Consider the following 18,394-nt stretch of genomic DNA (forward strand, 5'->3'; position numbering starts at 1 on the left):
AATTCCTTCCCAAAAGGGAACTGAAATGGAAAAAGAAATAAGAAGGGTGAGTGAGAAAGATGGGGAGGAATGGAAGGAGGGTGGGAGAAAGTCTGGTTTACAATTCTAGTTTAGGGTAGAAAGTGTAGTTATGAAATGGCAACTTCAAGCAGAAATGAATCTGAGAGTTTGATCCCTGGCTTATTTTTAAATCCCAGTTTCAGGGAACAGGGTGCTGAACAGGAGGCTCTGGGGGGCATCAGCGCTAAAAGCCTTCCACGGAGAGCGTGTGGTTGAGCGCGTAGGTGTCGCTATCTTCTTCCTCCAAAAGCAGCTTATCGATGGTCAGGGAACCGATGGCTCTCCTGGGGTCCTCGGCATCCGGGAGGACTGGCTCGGGGATGGAGATCGGGAGCTGGACAAATTGGGGCCCAGGCAGGGCTGGGGCTGGAGGCTGGTACTGCAGGGTGGAGGTGGGCAGCGTGGACAGAGGCTGAGGCCATGGGAAGTAGGTGAGGGGGGCCTGGTGCTCGGGGCCCTCCAGCGGGGGCCCCACGGTGGGCGCGGCGGCACTCCTCGTCTGTGATGGGGAAGACGCAGGGTGGTTAGCAGCCCCGGGTACCCACTGCTCACCCTGGTTCTTGCGGGGATCTCTGTTTGCCTCACCTCAGCCCTGTCCTGCCATTTCACTCCAGAGGGCTCTGCCTTCCCCTGCGCAAAGTCTCCCCCAGGGGAGAAGTCAGACAAACTTCCACACCCCCTTCCCTGTCACTCACTAGGTATATGCCCTCTTATACTTTCCCACCTGAAGCCTCTGTTTTCTCATCTGTAAAACATTCCCCAAAGGACTGACATCACCGGGCTGAACAAAGAACAGATGCTTTTCCAGATTTCATTGAATATAAAATGCACCCAGATTTCAGAGATATCAAAATATGTGTGTGCAGGGGTGACATGCATCTTAAAATCAATGATAAAACAGCATCTTAAACAACAAGCCCATCACACAGCATAGCAGCTGTATTGCCAAGTGGCCAGTGCTGTGCCTAGACACAAAGACTGTCCTGGCTCCACACAGCAGGCTTGGGATTCTGAGGACCCCTTGAGCTTGGCGCCACTAGCCTCCCATTACCTTATCCTCTGCTGTTGCTTAGCTGGGCCCCCTGTGGCCTTTCCAGGGACCTCCAAAGGTTAGGGCCATTCTCCCAGGCGCTCTGTAAACAGTATCTTTCACCTGCATGGCAGCCATCCTACAAATCCCAGCTCCAGCTGCCAAAACCAGGGCCTGGACGCCACTGATGAGGAAGGAGGTAGGAGAGGACTGTCTTTGCATGGAATGATGTGTGTGAGAGAGGCCGAAACCTCCCCCATCACCCTCTGTCCCCTGCCACATTTCCTCCAGTGGCCACTGTGTCTTGAGAACAAACTATTAGAGTCATTAGTCCTGTGTGTTCAGTCATGTCTGACTCTTTGTGGCCAACCAGGCTCCTGTGTCCATGGAATTATCCAGGCAAGAAAATGAAGCAGGTTCCCGTTTCCTACTCCAGGGGATCTTCCCTACCTGGGGATCAAACCCACGTCTCTTGTGTCTCCTGCATTGGCAAGTGGATTCTTCACCACTGGGGAAGAGCTTATTTCAATCTTTTGGGACCTTGCTGCAATGCATATTCTGGTACAGGAGGTCTGGTCAGACCTGGATTCTGCATGTCTAATAGGATCCCAGGTGATGCCAATGCAGGTGGTCCAAGGACCACAGTTTGCGCAGCAAGGCTTTAGGGTATTTTTCTATAGAATTAATAGAGCTGGAAAGGGTCTCAGAGGACTTTTCAGCCTCCCAACAAAGCCTTATCACTTCTAGTATTTAAAAAATCCAAATGGAAATCCTACATACACCTGGGCAGGTCAACTACCACTGCAGATATCTTGGCTCAGGGATAGAATTACATTAACCCGTCATACAGGTCTTATCTCCTGCAGATCAGGAGTGGAAATTGTTAGCTCTAACCAGCTTTGATGAGTTAATTTACAAAATGGCAAGACAAATAAATTATTTCTTAATAAATATGGTTTGTTTGATACACAGAACTTTTCAAAGCAAGAGATGGGATTGATGAAAGGGATAAAGAAAAGAATCCCTGGTCCTGAAATGGTTGGGAACCATTGTGTCCACCACTCCCCACCCCCACCCCAGGCCTCCGATATGGAAATGAGCTGCCTGAGAGGGGTGTTGAATGAACTGCTTCCCATCCACCATCATTCAGGTCCCACCACTGGTTTGCTGAGCAGCGGGTAGGCATGGAGGGACAGGGGTCCTGCAACCCAGGCCTGGATGGTGCTTGAAGGGGAGAAGCTTTAGGATAACACTGGACCTTGAGGTAAACAGACGGGCTTGGGGGGGCAAAGCAAGCTCCATCATCATGGGTGGTCTCTGCAGTGACTCATGAGAGCCTCACTCTGCCTCCCACAGCCTTCCTTGGACTGGTGCTAGATATGGCTGTAACCACTGGTCTTTTCCCCTCTGAACACCTGGGGGCTTCCCATTCCTTTGGTCAAACAGCCACCATTCACATAAAACTATTTCTATTCCTTCCTCCATTCCTAGAGGAGCAAACCCTTTCTTTCCTATCCAGCACTTGAAGATAGCACTCGGTTAATGCTATTGGTCAACTTTGAGGCAATCATAGTAACTCATATCTATTGAGTGCTTTCTGTATTTTGGAAACCAGGCTGAGCCCAGGAAGTGTTCTAAGCAGTCTAGGTGCATCAGGCCATTGATCATGACATCAACTCTTTCGTTAGTATTCCCATTTCACAGATGAGAACATTGAGATTCAGAGCATTAAAGCACTGTGCTTGGGGTCACATAGCTAGTGAATGAAGGGGCAGAGTGTCAGACAATCTGACACCAGAGGTGGAACTCAAAAAATTACCCTGCAGGTGGGTCTCTCTCCATCAAATTACAGTTTTCTGAAAAGTTGTCTCATGTGTTGCTCAGCCTAGAAATTTTCTGAAAAATCCCATTATTGGGTGAATAATCACCCCCTAAATCATCTGAGTAGAAAGGAGAGGCTGGCTCTGGCAAGAGACTCCATGCAAACATCACCTGGTTCCCCATTCAGGAAAAACTGAGATCCATCCCTGAGACTCAGCATATCTGAGGCAGCAGGGGAGATGGGGCAGACCGGCAGGCAGGTGGGCGTGCCAGCCCAGGGAGTACAAGGCACGACAAAGGAGGCCGTCAGCCTTTCTACGGGAGACATCTGAAGTCACTGGGAGCGAAAGAAGGCCTCCCTGGGCCATTCACCCAATAATGGGGTTTGTCTGAGCAACACGTGACACAACTTTTGAGAAAGCCATACTTCTGGTGGAGTGAGAACCACCTACAGGGTAGTGTTTTGAATTCTGCCTCTAGTGTCAGATCGCCTTAAGCCCCACCCTGGAGGACACGGTGGGCCTAGATGATCTGATTATCCTGGGCATCAACAGCAAGGAAGGTCAGGGGCAGGAAATCAGCCCAGGTTCTAGAAGGGTGCCCTCTGCATAAATGCTATCATGTGACATACCGTGACGTTGGTGATGAGCGGCTGGGAGGCATAGGTCAGCACCGAGGAGGGCCCCACGACCGTGTAGCTGGGGCACACAGGCTGCACATACATGTCAGCCGAGTAGGGGCAGCTGACAGCCTCGTGGGGCACGTACTCCGTGTAGGGTGTCCATGGGGCCAGGGGCTGGAGGGCGGCCGGGGTGGGCTGGGAGAGCCAGCCCGCACACAAGGCCCCCTCCTCCGTCACTGTGGAGGCAGAGACCTCCATGTCAAGGCAGGAAGGACCTGCGGGAAGGAAGAAGTTACAGAGCTGCACGTGACACCCAGACGAGGGGCTGGGAGGAGGCCGGGGCTGCGGGCAGCTCTTACCCACTGTGGTGTAGGTCGCCAGGGGCTGGTGGGGCAGCACCACCTAGAGGGGGGAAGGAAGATGGGGTGCAGGTTTCAGCCACCTCCAGCGAGCCGTCTGCAGGAAGCTCGCCCAGAGGGTCCCAGGGCAGGAAAGGAGGGGGTGGAGGGCAAGAACCCTCCTCGTTAGAACAAGCACCTGCCCCCCGACCCAACCAGCACCACCTATACTTCCCAGGGGGTGGGTGTTTCCCCTGAGCGAGAAGGCTGTGCACTTAGGGAACCAGTCTCACCCTGTCCCAGGGGGACCCTCAAATCCTATCAGGACGTGTGAGACACCTGCTGCTCAAGTGGGATTTCTCACCCCACTTCAAGTAACTCAGCTTCTTCTGCCCTGGGCCGGATCTCCAGGAGCCACACCTCTGCGACGTGTAGTCCTCATGCCCTCGCTGAGGATCCCATGGACCAAGGACATACACCTGGCCTGACCCCCTTGGACCACTCCCCACTCCCTACACACACACACACACTCCGATCACAGCAGCCCCCTCACCGCCGTCGGTGTCACCGATGTCCCACTGTTGGCATGGCCCCGTTTCCTCCGCAGCAGCTCCTTCACCGGCTCCTTCACACGCACGCCCTGGTACGGCCGGGGTGGGGCCGGGGCTTGCTCTGGAGCTGTGGCTGCAAAGAGAGCATCATTGGTACTCGTCTCCCTGTGCAGACAGCCCCCAGCCCAAGGGGCCCGCTCTCCTCCAGGGTCTGCCTGCTCACCTAAGCTGTGCTTGAAGGTGCGGGACCACAAGTGACTTCCTAGGACTTTCTCCCAGGGTTAGCACCCCTCCTGCCCCAAACCTTCTAGGCTCCCCTCCACCCAGAAGATGCAGGCTTGAGCACTGCAGTGTGATCTCAACCCAATTCCCCACCTTTTTGTACACTAAGCACCTCCTGGAGCCTGTCGGGCCAGAAGCTCTGTCTAGACTCCTCCTCTCCACCTTCTGTGAAGGTCTCCCCTCTTCATCTCTACCAGCGATCTCCCAGGGTCAGGAGTCCCTCTCACTATTCTCAACCTCTTGAGATTCTTCCTGACCCAAGACTACTACTACAACCCTCCTCGCTGACCACCAGGGCCCACAGATTTTGCTTCATCCTACAACCTCCTCAACACTTCCAGACAGGTTAGAATTCATCATAGGGGGCAGCAGAGGATGGCATAAGAGCAGGGACTCTGAGTCAGATGCCACAGGCCTCAAAACTTGCCTCTGACACTTTCTAGCTGTGTGATCCTGGGTGAGTCACAGGCACATCTCTCTGTGCCTCTTAACTGGCAATTTCTTATCAAAGGAGTATCGTAAGGAGTGCCTGACACAGTAAATGGGAAGCATAATACAGGCTTCCCAGGTGTCGCAGTGGTAAAGAATCCACCTGCCAATGCGGGAGACACAAGAGATGCAGGTTCAATCCTCGGGTCAGGAAGCAGCCCTGGAGAAGGAAATGACAACCTCCTTCAGTATTCTTGCCTGGAAAATTCCATGGACAGAGGAGCCTGGCAGGTTATATAGTCCATGGGGCTGCAAAGAGTCAGACACGACTGAGTGATGGAGCACACACACACACATAGTATATGCTTAATATAAAATCAGAGACAGAATTAGGGGCTTCCCTGGTGGCTCAAATGGTTAAGAATTTGCTTGCAATGCAGAAGACCCAGGTTTGATCCCAGGGTCGGGAAGAAGCCCTGGAGAAGGGAATGGCAACCCACTTCAGTATTCTTGCCTGGAGAATTCTATGGTCAGAGGAGCCTGGGTGGGATACAGCCCATGGTGTTACTAAGAGTTGGACATGACTGAGTGACTGAACACTTTCACTTTCACAGAATTCAAATACAAGCATTCAAATAAATCTGTAGTCTATGTAATAATTAGTAATCCCTTTTTTGCTATGAATTTCTTATGCCCCTAGCTAGACTATAAACTTCCCAAGGTGAAATAGTATACCTTATTTCTCAATATCTTCCCAAGTAGCATGTCCATGCTGCTGCTGCTGCTAAGTCGCTTCAATCGTGTCTGACTCTGTGCGACCCCATAGATGGCAGCCCACCAGGCTCCCCTGTCCCTAGGATTCTCCAGGCAAGAACACTGGAATGGGTTGCCATTTCCTTCTCTAATGCATGAAAGTGAAAAGTGAAAGTGAAGTCGCTCAGTCGTGCCTGACTCTTAGCGACCCCATGGACTGCAGCCTACCAGGCTCCTCCATCCATGGGATGTTCCAGGCAAGAGTACTGGAGTGGGTTGCCATTGCCTTCTCCAAGCATGTCCATAATAAACTTAATAAGTTATTGATTGATTAATTGGTTGGATGGTTTCTCAAAATGTGCTGCCAACTCATTTTCCCTTCACCTTTCCTGGACATTCAGAATGGGCTACAGTGAGTGCTTCCCGGGGTTTCTGTGGCCCCCAGGAAAAATAACCAACGGTGACCCATATCCCTGGGGCCAGAGAGTGTCCAGCTTCATCTCTCAGAGAAGGTTCCCTCTGCCTTCTGTCATCAAGGCCAGGAAACTGAAGCACCACAGGCTGGAACACGGGGCTTTCCCCAACCAGGAGAGCAAGTCGAAAGCATCTACGGCTGGCAGTGACAGTCTGCCCTTCCAGATGGAAGTCTGGCGCCTTAGACCCCTGGAGGGCAGACCTGGGTCAGCCCAGAAAGGCAAGTAGCACTGGGCCTTCAGCTCACATGGTATCACTGATAAGGGTCCAGGGACCTGGGCTCTGAATCAAAAGCCCGGAAGCCCAGATATCTATTAAACCCGGATCTGCAGCGCTGCCCTAACCGAACTTTGCTCAGTAAATACCCAGCTGATAACACCCCAAGCCTGACCAGCACCAGATCTCCATCCCTGCTCCAGATACAAACATGGCCGGGCCTGGAAGCCCAGGCAGAGAAGCAGGGGTAAGAAGGAAGGGGTGTCCAAGAGCTGCAGGAACACATGAGAGTCTGAGGACCCCAGACTCAGATACATTCACAGGGGTTTCCTAACCTGGCCAAGTAAGCTGAAGTGACTGGGGAGTGATACAAAACACAGATGCCCAGACCCTGCTCCCAAACAATCTGATTCTCGGTGTTTGATGTGGCCTTATGAATCTGTATTTATAAATATCACTCAGGTGATTCTGAAGCTCTGCTGGAATTAGAATCACTGCTAATTCATCCCTGATTTCTCTTTAACATTCCAAGAAGAGATTTATTATCTTCTTTCTAACATGCCCTGTCATAACAAGGGATCCTTACTGATATTCACTTATTCTTTCAAATATTTCTGGATGCTGGGAACACAGCACTGAAAAAGACAGATGTGGCCACTGCCCACACGCCTCTTGCAGTCTAGTGGGACAGATGAATGATAAAGCAGTTATAACTTGTGAAATTCAGGCTGAAGCAGGAGTGTGTGGCAGAGAAAGCCAGCCTGGGACCTGCACCCTGGGACCCCTGTGCACCATCATCTTTGTTTAACCAGCAGTGACCACAGACTTAAGAGCCTAAGATACTTGGGCTATTAGTTTCTGGTGGAAAGGTCTCAGTTGACTTACATCCCAAGCCTCAATTTCCTCATCTGTAGAATGGGGCTAATAGTTCCTGTCTCACATGGTTCTTGTGAGGATTAACTGAAATAATCCATGGGAAGCTTCCAAATCCATGTCCAGCATGTGGTCAGCATTCAACACGTGCTATTATCCTTCCTCCTCCCCACCCACGTCCACCTTCCTCTCTAGACTGCTACCGTCAGAAAGCTCTTCCTCCTACTCAACCTGCCTCATGGTGACAAGCAGCATTTTCCCTTGTGTTACCTTCTGATGAAACTCGCAATTCATGATCCATTTAAAGCTTTTTCATGGACAGAATGAGGATCATAATGGTTTGTATTTGGTAAGGCAACTTGAGAATTACATGTAAATGCTTAGAATAGAGCTTACACTGAGAAAGCATTAAATAAATGTGAGCTAATACCATCATTCAGAGAAGGCAATGGCACCCCACTCCAGTACTCTTGCCTGGAAAATCCCATGGACGGAGGAGCCTGGTGGGCTGCAGTCCATGGGGTTGCTTAGAGTCTGACACAACTGAGCGACTTTGCATTCACTTTTCCCTTTGATGCATTGGAGGAGGAAATGGCAACCCATTCCAGTGTTCTTGCCTGGAGAATCCCAGGGACGGGGGAGACTAGTGAGCTGCAGTCTGTGGGGTCACACAGAGTCGAACACAATTGAAGCAACTTAGCAGCAGCAGCAATACCATCATTGATATTTGTAGCAGGTCCCCTCCCAGCAACTGAAGACAGATCCCAGGTGCCCTATAGAGTCGGAACAAAACATTCCATTCCTTCAGCTATTTCCTTTTTTGGATTCCAAGAAAGAGTGAGAACATTAGAATAATTTATTGCAAACTAAATTAACACAATAAAAGTGGGGAAAATAATAGGCAGAAAGAAGCAGGCACTGGCTGGTGATTTTTAAAAAATAGCCAAACTTTATTATTAATATTTGAATTACCATATGTTGATTGTGATTTCCTCCCATAGTATCAAACATCAGTGTATAAATAAAAATTAAACCTAGATTTGCAAAGAACTTTGTGTTAAGACAGCCATGAAAAGCAGTCACTGTGAACCCATGTTCCGATTGCCTTTGTGCTTCTTCTCAGTGATCAACAACCCACTGGGACAGGGCTCATGAATTTTAACCTCTCTCGGAAGTGCTTCAAGATGTAATAAAATAGGAATATTGTTCATGTTTGTCCCCTCTGAACAGAGCTGGTTCGTTTCTATTTGTAGTTAGTGATGACCTCTACAACTGATTCAGAGTGATTCCCATGCTGTTTCCTTCGGCTACTTCTTAATGACGTGTTTTGAATCCCTCTAACCTTCCTTCCGTCTGCATCACTCCAGCACAAGTTCTGCCACTTCCCCTTATGAAGATGCCAGTGGTGACCGCAGGCCCCAGGTGTGGCCTGACACGGGGCAGGGGGCAGGGGGGAGGGCCTGCCCTCCCGCACTCTGACCTCCCATTCTCAGGGTTACTCACAGCTCCAGCAGATAGGTTCACAAGCATATCATTCAACCTACACTGGTCTCTGGTTGAGTTGCTAGCTATTCTTAGGCAGACAGTGCGGCCTGAGGCCTTGTGCATTCAGGAGAAACTTGACGGATAGAGTTATTTGGGGGTCTGATCACTGTGGTCACGCTCTTCATTCAGCTGGGGCACAAGAAAAGCACGATCCCCCACGCACACACCTCAGACAGGTGTACCATTCGGCCCCCACTGATCTGCTCATACACTTCTGGGGAAGGGCCAGGGGGACTCCGGATCCCACTGGAAGTGGGCACGGGGACCGCCAGGCTGCAAAGCAGCCACCTGGGCACTTCCCGCTTCCTGACAAGTGAGGGCTTCCTGCCTCCTGTTGGTTTTGAATCAATGAACAAAGAGGGCTTGGGGAGCTGCTGTGAGCAGAGGTCATCACACTCTGAGGTCTGGACTTCCTCAGAACCCACAGTGTCAACAGGTGTGCCCTGGAACAACACCATCTGGAGAGCAGTTTCGAGGTCCCCACCTCTTCCTACTGCAGTCACGAAACTCCCACAGCTCCCAAGGACCTCCTGGCTGCCCACCCAGGAGTCCCCAAGCACTGCCAAGGAATTCTGTCACTGCTGTCAGGGGAGCAGGCAAGAGTAAGGATGCTTCTGACAGTGTCTTTGCAAAGTGCCCATGAAATATCAGAATCCAAAGCCTCAAGACAATTCCCACAGGACCCCAATGGCCCAAGTGTATTTGCAAGGTGGAAAACCTGCAGTTGGCATCTTTCACACCAACCTTTGTGGAGCAGCAATAACCATCCATAATTCCACAGTAAATTCTGAACTTCCTATTGCCACTAGCATGAGAAATGAGCCCACAAACAGAAATTTGGAAGAGGAAAATAAGTTTGTCTGAAGTCATAATTGCTTTGCCTTAGGTCTTCTGGATCCCTCAATAAAATAACTAAAGAAAATTTTAAGATTATCAAAATAATTTCCTCAGATAATAAGGCTAAACAAAAGAGCCAAGGAATGTGAAACTGGAGAACAAAATAACACACAAGCAGAGACGAAAGTCCAATTTCCCAAAGCGGAGTTGACCAGAGATTTTCACAGCCCCCAGTCGAATTGCAGGTACAGGTAACATTCTCTCAAAACCTAAGTTTTCTCACCAGTTATCCTGTGGTTTGAAGACCCTTTACGTCTCTTGGGGGCATCCACGTGTCCAGCACTGAGAAAACTCTTTCCACCTAAACATAAGCCTCTTGACTCTCATGGGGAATCTCCAGGTTTAGTCTGAGAAGTTCAGCCATATTATCTTTCCACCACTGCAAGTCAGTAGACAATGTTGTTTGGGAGAAAAACAAAACTCATTTACAGAAAAACCTATGAATTTGGCCCCACTGAGGGCTTCCCTTTTCCAAAATGAGCAACGAAAAAATCTGAAGGTATAAAAAGTCAGCAGAGGCTATTTCAGTTCCCCCTGCCATGCACCCGGACATGCTCCACATCACAAAAATAAGAGTCCTGCAGCTGCTGTTCCACTGGAAAGCACAGACCATGACAGAGTCAAGCCCAAGGGTCACCTGAGAGAGCACCCTGGCTGCATGTGGGCCCTGGGCTTGCTTTGCACCAAGCTTCGGGAACATAGGATTCTACTGATTTAAATAAACATGGCCCTTGGTTCCTTGATGAGGTATAATAAACATCACCAAGGAAACATGCAAAATTGCCAGCACTTGTTTATTTAATGACCCCATGCAAACCATGTTCACACCACAGTAAGAAAGCTGCAACTAAAGAGGTAGGTCCCAGTGAAGCCAACACCCAGGCATCTCCTCAGGGCAGCTTTAAGAGAGCCCTCTTCAGGCAGGAGGTACCTAGAACAGTCCCCAAGATATTCTTGAAAGCTTCTCCCAGCCATTGTCTGGTCACAGATCTCCCATGAGCCAACGGGGCCAGGCCGTGAGCTGAACCCCAGTCGGGACCGCTGCCGTAAGGGATTCAGGGTGAGCCTACATTTCCATCATCAGGGAACCAGGAAGGGGAACCCATCCCACCCGTCTTGACAATCTCTCATTGACAGCGCTTCCCATTTACAACTGACTGGTTGAAACTTGAGGATGCATCCACATGAGGCCATTTTGAACGACAAAACTTTTCTGGCCCAGAAGGACACATAACCCAGTATTGATCATTCCAAAATAACCACAGTAAATATTACTCTCTTTCGCTGATGAATCTTTAGTAATATTTCAAAACATAAAAAAAGACCCACTAAGGAGAAACACAATAATTTTTTTCTTTATTTATAGCAAAACCAAAACCAAATAATTGAACAATAGGCATTCAAGGCATTCAAAGCCTAGGGCTACCTAGCTTCTAACTAAAAGCAAAGTCATAAAAGTTGCTGTCACTTTTCACTTTAATGAAAAGAAGCTTGTTTGCGTTCTTGACCTAAGATAGTTGAGGACTCCCGGGAAAGCTTAACACAATTCAGCTAAAGGATTATTCATATCCTTAACTGAACACTACTACAAGTGTGGTTGGTGAAGGTCTGAGTCATATTTTTTAACTTGTTCTTTGCATTCACAGACAATGGCTGATTTCTTTTTTCCTAACTGGAAGAAAGAACTTGGGCTTTGGCCAAAGATTGGACTTGACGTGCTATAGAATGGTTTTCCCACCCAGTTTACACTAGATTGTAGTTTACTTTTTTTTTTTTTTAACATCGGCTAACAAAGAGATCCCATATGCATGTAAATGTAGGCTTTCTATTCACTAATGTCTGGACTGAGAAAGACCCTGCAGCCAGGAAATAGCAACAAGTCACTCACACACTTTAGCAATCTACTATCAGGGCCGAGGAGAAACAGACAGATGGACAACAAAGGTGGCTTTAAAGGTGTACACAAGATGTGGGACCGTGAACCCTCAACTGAATTAGGATTTGATGTGGCTTGAAGGCTGTTGGTCGCCAAACAGGAGTGAGTCTTCATGTGTAGACTAGGGTGTCTCCATCAGGAGATCTCAAATATGGAAGTTGAGCCCTTGTTCTCTGGTCCAGTTGCAGAAGGGAAGGGAACGGTCAGTATTCCCGGCCCCCCCCCCAAACCTTCTGTGTCCCCATTCTAAGAGGCATATTCCCATCAGCCCCCACAGAGCTCATTGAGGAACCATAGGCAGGTCATTGAAAATGCATAAGGAGGTCCACAGTCACTTAGGACTTCCCCCGACCTGGCCAGACCTAAAGGACCCAAAGGAAACACCCTGAAAAAAGGAGCCAAGGACACTCCTAAGGTACACTTGGGGTGACTATAGAGTCCCAGATCCAAGGGGTCTAGAGGCCAAGTAATCCCTATTTCTGCTCTCTGCTCTGCTAAGTCGCTTCAGTCGTGTCCGACTCTGTGCGATCCCATAGACAGAAGCCCACCAGGCTCCCCCCGTCCCTGGGATTCTCCAGGCAAGAACACTGGAGTGGGTTGCCATTTCCTTCTCTAATGCACGAAAGTGAAAGGTGAAAAGTGAAAGGGAAATCGCTCGGTCGTGTCCGACTCTTAGCGACCCCATGGACGACAGCCTACCAGGCTCCTCTGTCCTTGGGATTTTTCAGGCAAGAGTACTGGAGTGGGGTGCCATTGCCTTCAAAGGAAGCTAAATTCGGCACTGAATGGACACCCAGGGTGATTAGTCTCCTCCCAAAGTCCCAGGTGGTTCTAGTGGTAAAGAACCTGCCTGCCAATGCAGGAGACTTAAGAGACACAGGTTCAATCCCTGGGTCTAGAGGATCCCCTGGGGGAGAGCATGGCAACCCACTTCAGTACTCCTGCCTGGAGAATCCCATAGACAGAAGCCTGGCGGGCTACAGTCCATAGGGTTGCAAAGCGTAAGTAAGACACGACTGAAGTGACTTAGCACACCCACACCTGAATTATGTTAAGCTTAAGTAGAGAGCCCTATTACCCAGAGCCCCCTCTCATTCACCAAGCTCCTGTCTGAACATTCCACTCTGCAGCCTCAGAAGTCCCTGAATTGTCCCAAAAGTTGTGGATGAGCCACCCATGACCTTGGGTGGAGTCAGCCATGTGACCTCTAGTGTCAGAACCTTCTGACTCTTTCCACAGAGGCTCTACTGCTGAGCTATCCCTCCCTGAGAGTGCTCAGCATCGCTCACCCAGCCGTCCACCCTCCTCCAATCTTTCTGCAGATCAAATAGAGTATAGAAGGCTCTTGGATTCTGCTCTTGACTCCCAGAGACAGTGTCAGTGTGAGGCCTCTGTTTTTGGAGACTCATGTATGTTGAGTGCAGGGCTCCCAAAGGTCTGTGTGTTTCCTGCTCACAATCTTAACTCCCAGAAACTCAGAAATCACCACTCTCACCTTTGCATGATGTCCTGTGGCTCACAGAGAATTTGACACAAATGCTTTCACCATAACTTCTGAAATAGACAGGGAAGTCTTCCTCTCACCCTCCTTTTCACGGATGAGGAAAGTGATTCTCAGAGACGTTCAGTGACTTGTCCAGGGACTGCCCTTGTAAACAGCAGTGTCATCAACTAAACCCAGGACATCTGATTCCAAGTACAGTCCACTTCTGCCTCACATTCTGCCTCCTCCCAGACCAGGGCAAATCTCATTTATTCCTCTGGGCGACACTGGAGGTTGGCGTCAAATGGATCCCTGCTCAGTTCTAACCTCCCTCCCTCCAGGCTGGGAGTCTGGGCCTGCACCACTCCCTCGACTGCCAGTTCCCGCAAGAAACGACATCTCCCAGCTGAGGAGGGAGAGAGAAGTCCATGAGAAGCTTACCGGCAGCCTGCTCACATGAGGAGTGGCGAGAACTGAGACCCACACAATTCCCCGCAAAGTTTTATTTTTGGTATTTTCGACCGTAATGACAGCGGATAGGTTCACCTGAGAAACCAGCTGCATCTGCCCGCCTTTTACAGAAACTGGGGTCACCAGAGCAGAAAGGGCTCCCATCTCACATACCGTGTCTCAGGGTGCCAAGGAGACCCCTGGCAAAGGGCTCTTTAAACAGGGCAGAGCAAGCCATGTCCCTGCCATCATGGAGCTTACCATCTAGGCTGGCAGAGTATGTAGACTTAATCAGATCATAGCACAAGCAAACCTAGAATTACAAACTGGGACGGAGCTGCATCTGCCTCACAGTTGAAGTGTTCTGGGCTCGTTTGGCTCATTTTCACCTCAACTTGGTTCAGTCAGGCTTGAATGAGCAGCAAGTTGGGGGCCCCTGTCTCCAGGGGCTGTATGAAGAGGAGAGTGTTTGAGCACAACTATTCTGTCTCCAGTGCAATGAGACAGTTCTGGGGTTGGGCTCAACCCACACCATGCATGGAAGCCTGACCCCAGATAGAATAAAATAGCCCCAGACATTCAAGATCCTTCCTCAGCCTAGGGACCCAAAGATGTTTCACTTTTCCTGTCCTGGCAGATTAGTCCCCTAGGGGAAGACCCAGACCTACAAACTGAGATTCCAAGATGGAAATCAGCTGGCTTCAGGAGTTCCAGACAGTCTCAGATCTAACTTTCTGACAGTCCTATCTGCAGGAACCCTTTTGAGTCAGGCTACAACAGCTCTCAGTGAAGTCAGAGACCACCTCCTTCTAACGGTGGACTCATATCAATTAGGAAGGGAAGAAGCATCTAATGCAACCCTAAAAGCCTTGGCACTGAAAAGTGGTGTGGTGGTGTTTGGAACTCAAGCAGATCTAGTTTAGAATGTCGACTATATAGCTCATCACTGTGTGACCCTTGACAAATAATGTAAACTGTGTGCGCCTCATTTCTCCATTTGTGGCATGAAACTAATGATCTCCATCTCATAGGAATGTCATGAGGACTGTATGAAATTAACCAAACAACTAGTATGCAATAGGTTTTCAAGAAATGGCTGTTTCTCCTTTCTTCTCAGCCAAAAATCTGTGGCCCTTCACTCATCAGAAGAGTAGCCTTGGTACAGTGACCCTGACGTGCCCTCATCCAGCTGCATCCTAATACTGAATGTCTCCATCCTCAGTATACCCAGGGCCTTCTCAACCTGCCTTCATTGTATTCCTGGAAGTCATCCCTCAGATTCTTGGGCCTGATGTCCCCAGCGGCAGGATGGCCCTGTTCAGGAGACAGGGAGGGCAATGATGCTACAGAGAAATTGATCAGAGATCTCACATGCAAACAGAGCATGTTTAAATAGAGAAGAGACAAGAAAATCCTGGCATTGACCTCTTGTAAAGACATCAGGAGCTGAGCAGAAGATCTTTTTTAATTCCAAAGCCACCAGAGGATTAAACTTGTGGCATATTTTCGTTTTTAAGGACTACCCAGGAAGGAGCACCTTGGAGATTTTTGAGTGGCAGACAGAGTAACCTGTATGTATCTCCGAAAGGACAGGGATGCAGCCATGACTGAGGCCATTGTCACAGATCCATCTTTAAAGGGCTAGAAGCCTAGAAGCACATTTCACACGTGGGATGGAAACATGGAAGTATATGAGGGAGGGCTCTTTAGTGAACAGAGAGGGGAGCTTTATCACCTATTCAAACAAGACAAACTTCTGGCTGACATAGTGAGTACTGCCTCAGCTTTATCTAGAGCAATAGGGATCAGAACAGGGGAAGGGACCCACATTGGGAGCACTAGACCACACCCAGGGTGACCCAGCCCAGGCTTCTCACCCAGATTCTATAGCAAGGCAGGACCAGAGTGAGGAGCTGGAGCAGAGGAGACAGATACATCTTCCCTCTTGAGACTGAGACCCAAAGCCTGAATCTAGAATTGCCTGTATAATCTAGAACAGGAAAAACCTATAGTTAGAAGCTGGAGGAGGGGACGTTCAGTTGTTTGTTCCTTGATTTAAGCAATATCTAGTTTGGGGTTTCTAAGACCAAAGGGATTCCTACAAAAAAACAAAATTTTCCTGAGACCTTCAGGTGGGGACAATTTCCTTGGAGGAAGGACTCTTTAGACCCAGCATCAGCTATCTGTTTGGGTCAAACCCAACTGTCCAAGACATAAGGCTCATGGTGGCCCCGGGTACAGCCTACATGAGTGAAGGTAGCCCTAATAATTGACACATGATGTGAATGTAACTGCCAGTCAAAATGAGCTTTTGTTTTAAGTCTCTGGTTTACTAACTGGTAAATTTGTGATGTGGGGGAAATCCCTTGTGAAGGATACTGAAGAAGTTAGAACAACAAGCTTGGGAAAGACATCACTTGGTCAAACTTTGAGGAATGTACCCCCTTCCTTATTCACAAGGTAGCTACAGAGACTGAAAACATGACTTTTCATGGCTTCAGAGCTTCATGGAGACCAATACAACAAGTTCTACAGTGACTCAGTTTTCTCTAGGAGTGAGGTCCTTACCCTGGAAGTATTTAAACCAAGGACCTGTCACCAGCTATCAGGGTTCTTGCTAAGAGTAGAGGACTGGCCCCCGGCAGAATTGTCAGGCTGTGATCTAAAACTCTGGAATAGAGTCAAGGTGCCTATAAAGTGAATTTTCTGCCAAGAAAGGGAAGAAACTGGGGGGGTCTGGGGGTGAAGGAGCAATCAGAGCTCCAAGATCCTCCTCAAATTGCTCTATGTTTATTTTTGTATCAGAGTTCTTCAGTGATTTTGCTTGGAATAAAGGAGTTGGAGACAAATTGTTTTAGACACCAACATACAGAGCCTTGGGTTTCCTTCCCCAAGCTAGTATTTCATGCTCTAAGAAGCCTCTTCTGTCCCCAGATCTAAGCAAGAAGTCTAATCACCATTTATTCTGGAGGAGACACATCCGAAGCCATCTACATGCTCCACGACACCTTCCCTGATTCCATTCTCCTCTCCCACCTGCTGAAGATAACTTCTTTCATTGGTTGATTCCTCTAGCTGGAAATAATCCCATTATTGGATGGATGCAGGCTTGCATGGGATGAGCAATGGATGGTTGACTTTCCTTAAATCCCCTTCTTTCTAGAGTTGGTATTGCTTTCATCCAGCATTAAAACTTGCTTCTATCTTCAACTCTCTTGCCTCCCTTTTCCTTCACTTCACTATCTTCCCAGCATTTCTCAGTCCTGGAAGTCATATCAATCCTTATACTCCTCTTCCAATTAAATGTATGATTCTTGCTAGAGAATCAAAAAGGAATTCAGCTTTTCTTAAGCATGATCAGATCCTTTCTGGTCCCAACACCTGGTCTGAGTATGATTCTGGTATGTAATTCTTTGGCTACCTGCTCTTCCCAGAAAGTGATACTAATGAAACCATTACTAAGAAAAGGAGGCAGCACATTGCTGTTTCAGTTTTCGGTATCATTTGTGCTATTTCTTGCAGACTTCAAGCTAGATTATGACACCTCAATTCCAATCTTGTGAATTTAAAAAACAAACACAAGTTTGCCAGTCAGTACAAGCCTGCCACCATTCCCCCTTATGAGGCTGGTAGGAAACTGCAAGCCCAAGTTTCAAGTTTGGTCACAGAATGGCCAGCTTCACCATCAGCCTTGACCATTGACCCCATCATGAGTTACAAGATACATAAACTTTGTCCTCAGAGGTAACGTGAGAGAGAACAGGAAAATAATGACAGTTAACTAACAGCTACTGAGTGTTAACTTAATGCCAGGCACAGTAGTAAACACTTACCACAACCCTATGAAGAACTGCATTCCCATCGTGCGTATAAGGAAATGGCAGCAGAGCAAGGTAGAGGGGCTCCCCAGCATCATACAACCAGTGAGGCATAAATCCAGGATTCAAACTCATATCTGCCTGCCCCAGGGGCTAAGCTTTAAAACCATTAAGAGGAAAGAAAGAACAGAGCTGTCACTCTCTAAATCAAAATAATCCCCTAAACCTGGCTTTCCATGCCTTATTTATACACACAAATACACACACACACACACACACACACACACACACACACACACACACACACAATGTGAAGGGACAACCTGAGTTTTTCAAAGTCCAGATGATTCAGAATGAAAGAAGTGCTGAGAAGACAAAAGCCTGGGCTCCTAGCACAAGCTTCCACACAGAGCTGCCCAGAAAACACATTGGCTCTGTTATTCTGGGGAGATTCTAGGTCCTTCCCTCCCCTTTGACTCTGCTATTGCAGGTAAAATATCTGCAAAGAGCCCAGTAAAGGAGTATAGCAAGAAAACAAAGACTTCATTTCCTTCAAGCTGAAACACATGCACCAAAAATGAGTTTTCAAAGTATGAACAGACATTTGCCAGCTGGTATGCTCCATGTGTGTCCTGGTCCTTTACCTAACGTGAAAGGCCTGTGCTTCTACCGAGAGCAGGCTCCTAAGCCCCATGAATGAGACAAGAACCTTTGGTAGAGAGACAGGACAGGTGAGCAAGACAGCACTCAGGGTAAGTTACTAATTCATCTTTAAGCTTCGTTTTCTCATCTATGAACTAGAGCTTAAAACAGAAC

At 48.5% G+C, this 18,394-nt stretch overlaps 1 protein-coding gene across 1 annotated transcript; it reads right to left on the bottom strand.

The window, feature by feature from the left end:
* Positions 1 to 244: 244 nt before the first annotated feature.
* POU2AF1 (POU class 2 homeobox associating factor 1) lies at positions 245 to 17,622 on the bottom strand. Its single transcript, XM_068988857.1, has 5 exons — positions 17,594 to 17,622; positions 4,425 to 4,587; positions 3,893 to 3,935; positions 3,543 to 3,808; positions 245 to 559 (listed from the first exon to the last, which is right to left on the bottom strand). The coding sequence occupies exons 1-5, from the start codon at positions 17,620 to 17,622 to the stop codon at positions 245 to 247; spliced, it is 816 nt and encodes a 271-aa protein (XP_068844958.1).
* Between the last annotated feature and the right edge of the window lie 772 nt (positions 17,623 to 18,394).

This window comes from Capricornis sumatraensis, chromosome 16 (genome assembly GCF_032405125.1).
Source record: "Capricornis sumatraensis isolate serow.1 chromosome 16, serow.2, whole genome shotgun sequence".
NCBI classification, from domain to species: domain Eukaryota; kingdom Metazoa; phylum Chordata; class Mammalia; order Artiodactyla; family Bovidae; genus Capricornis; species Capricornis sumatraensis.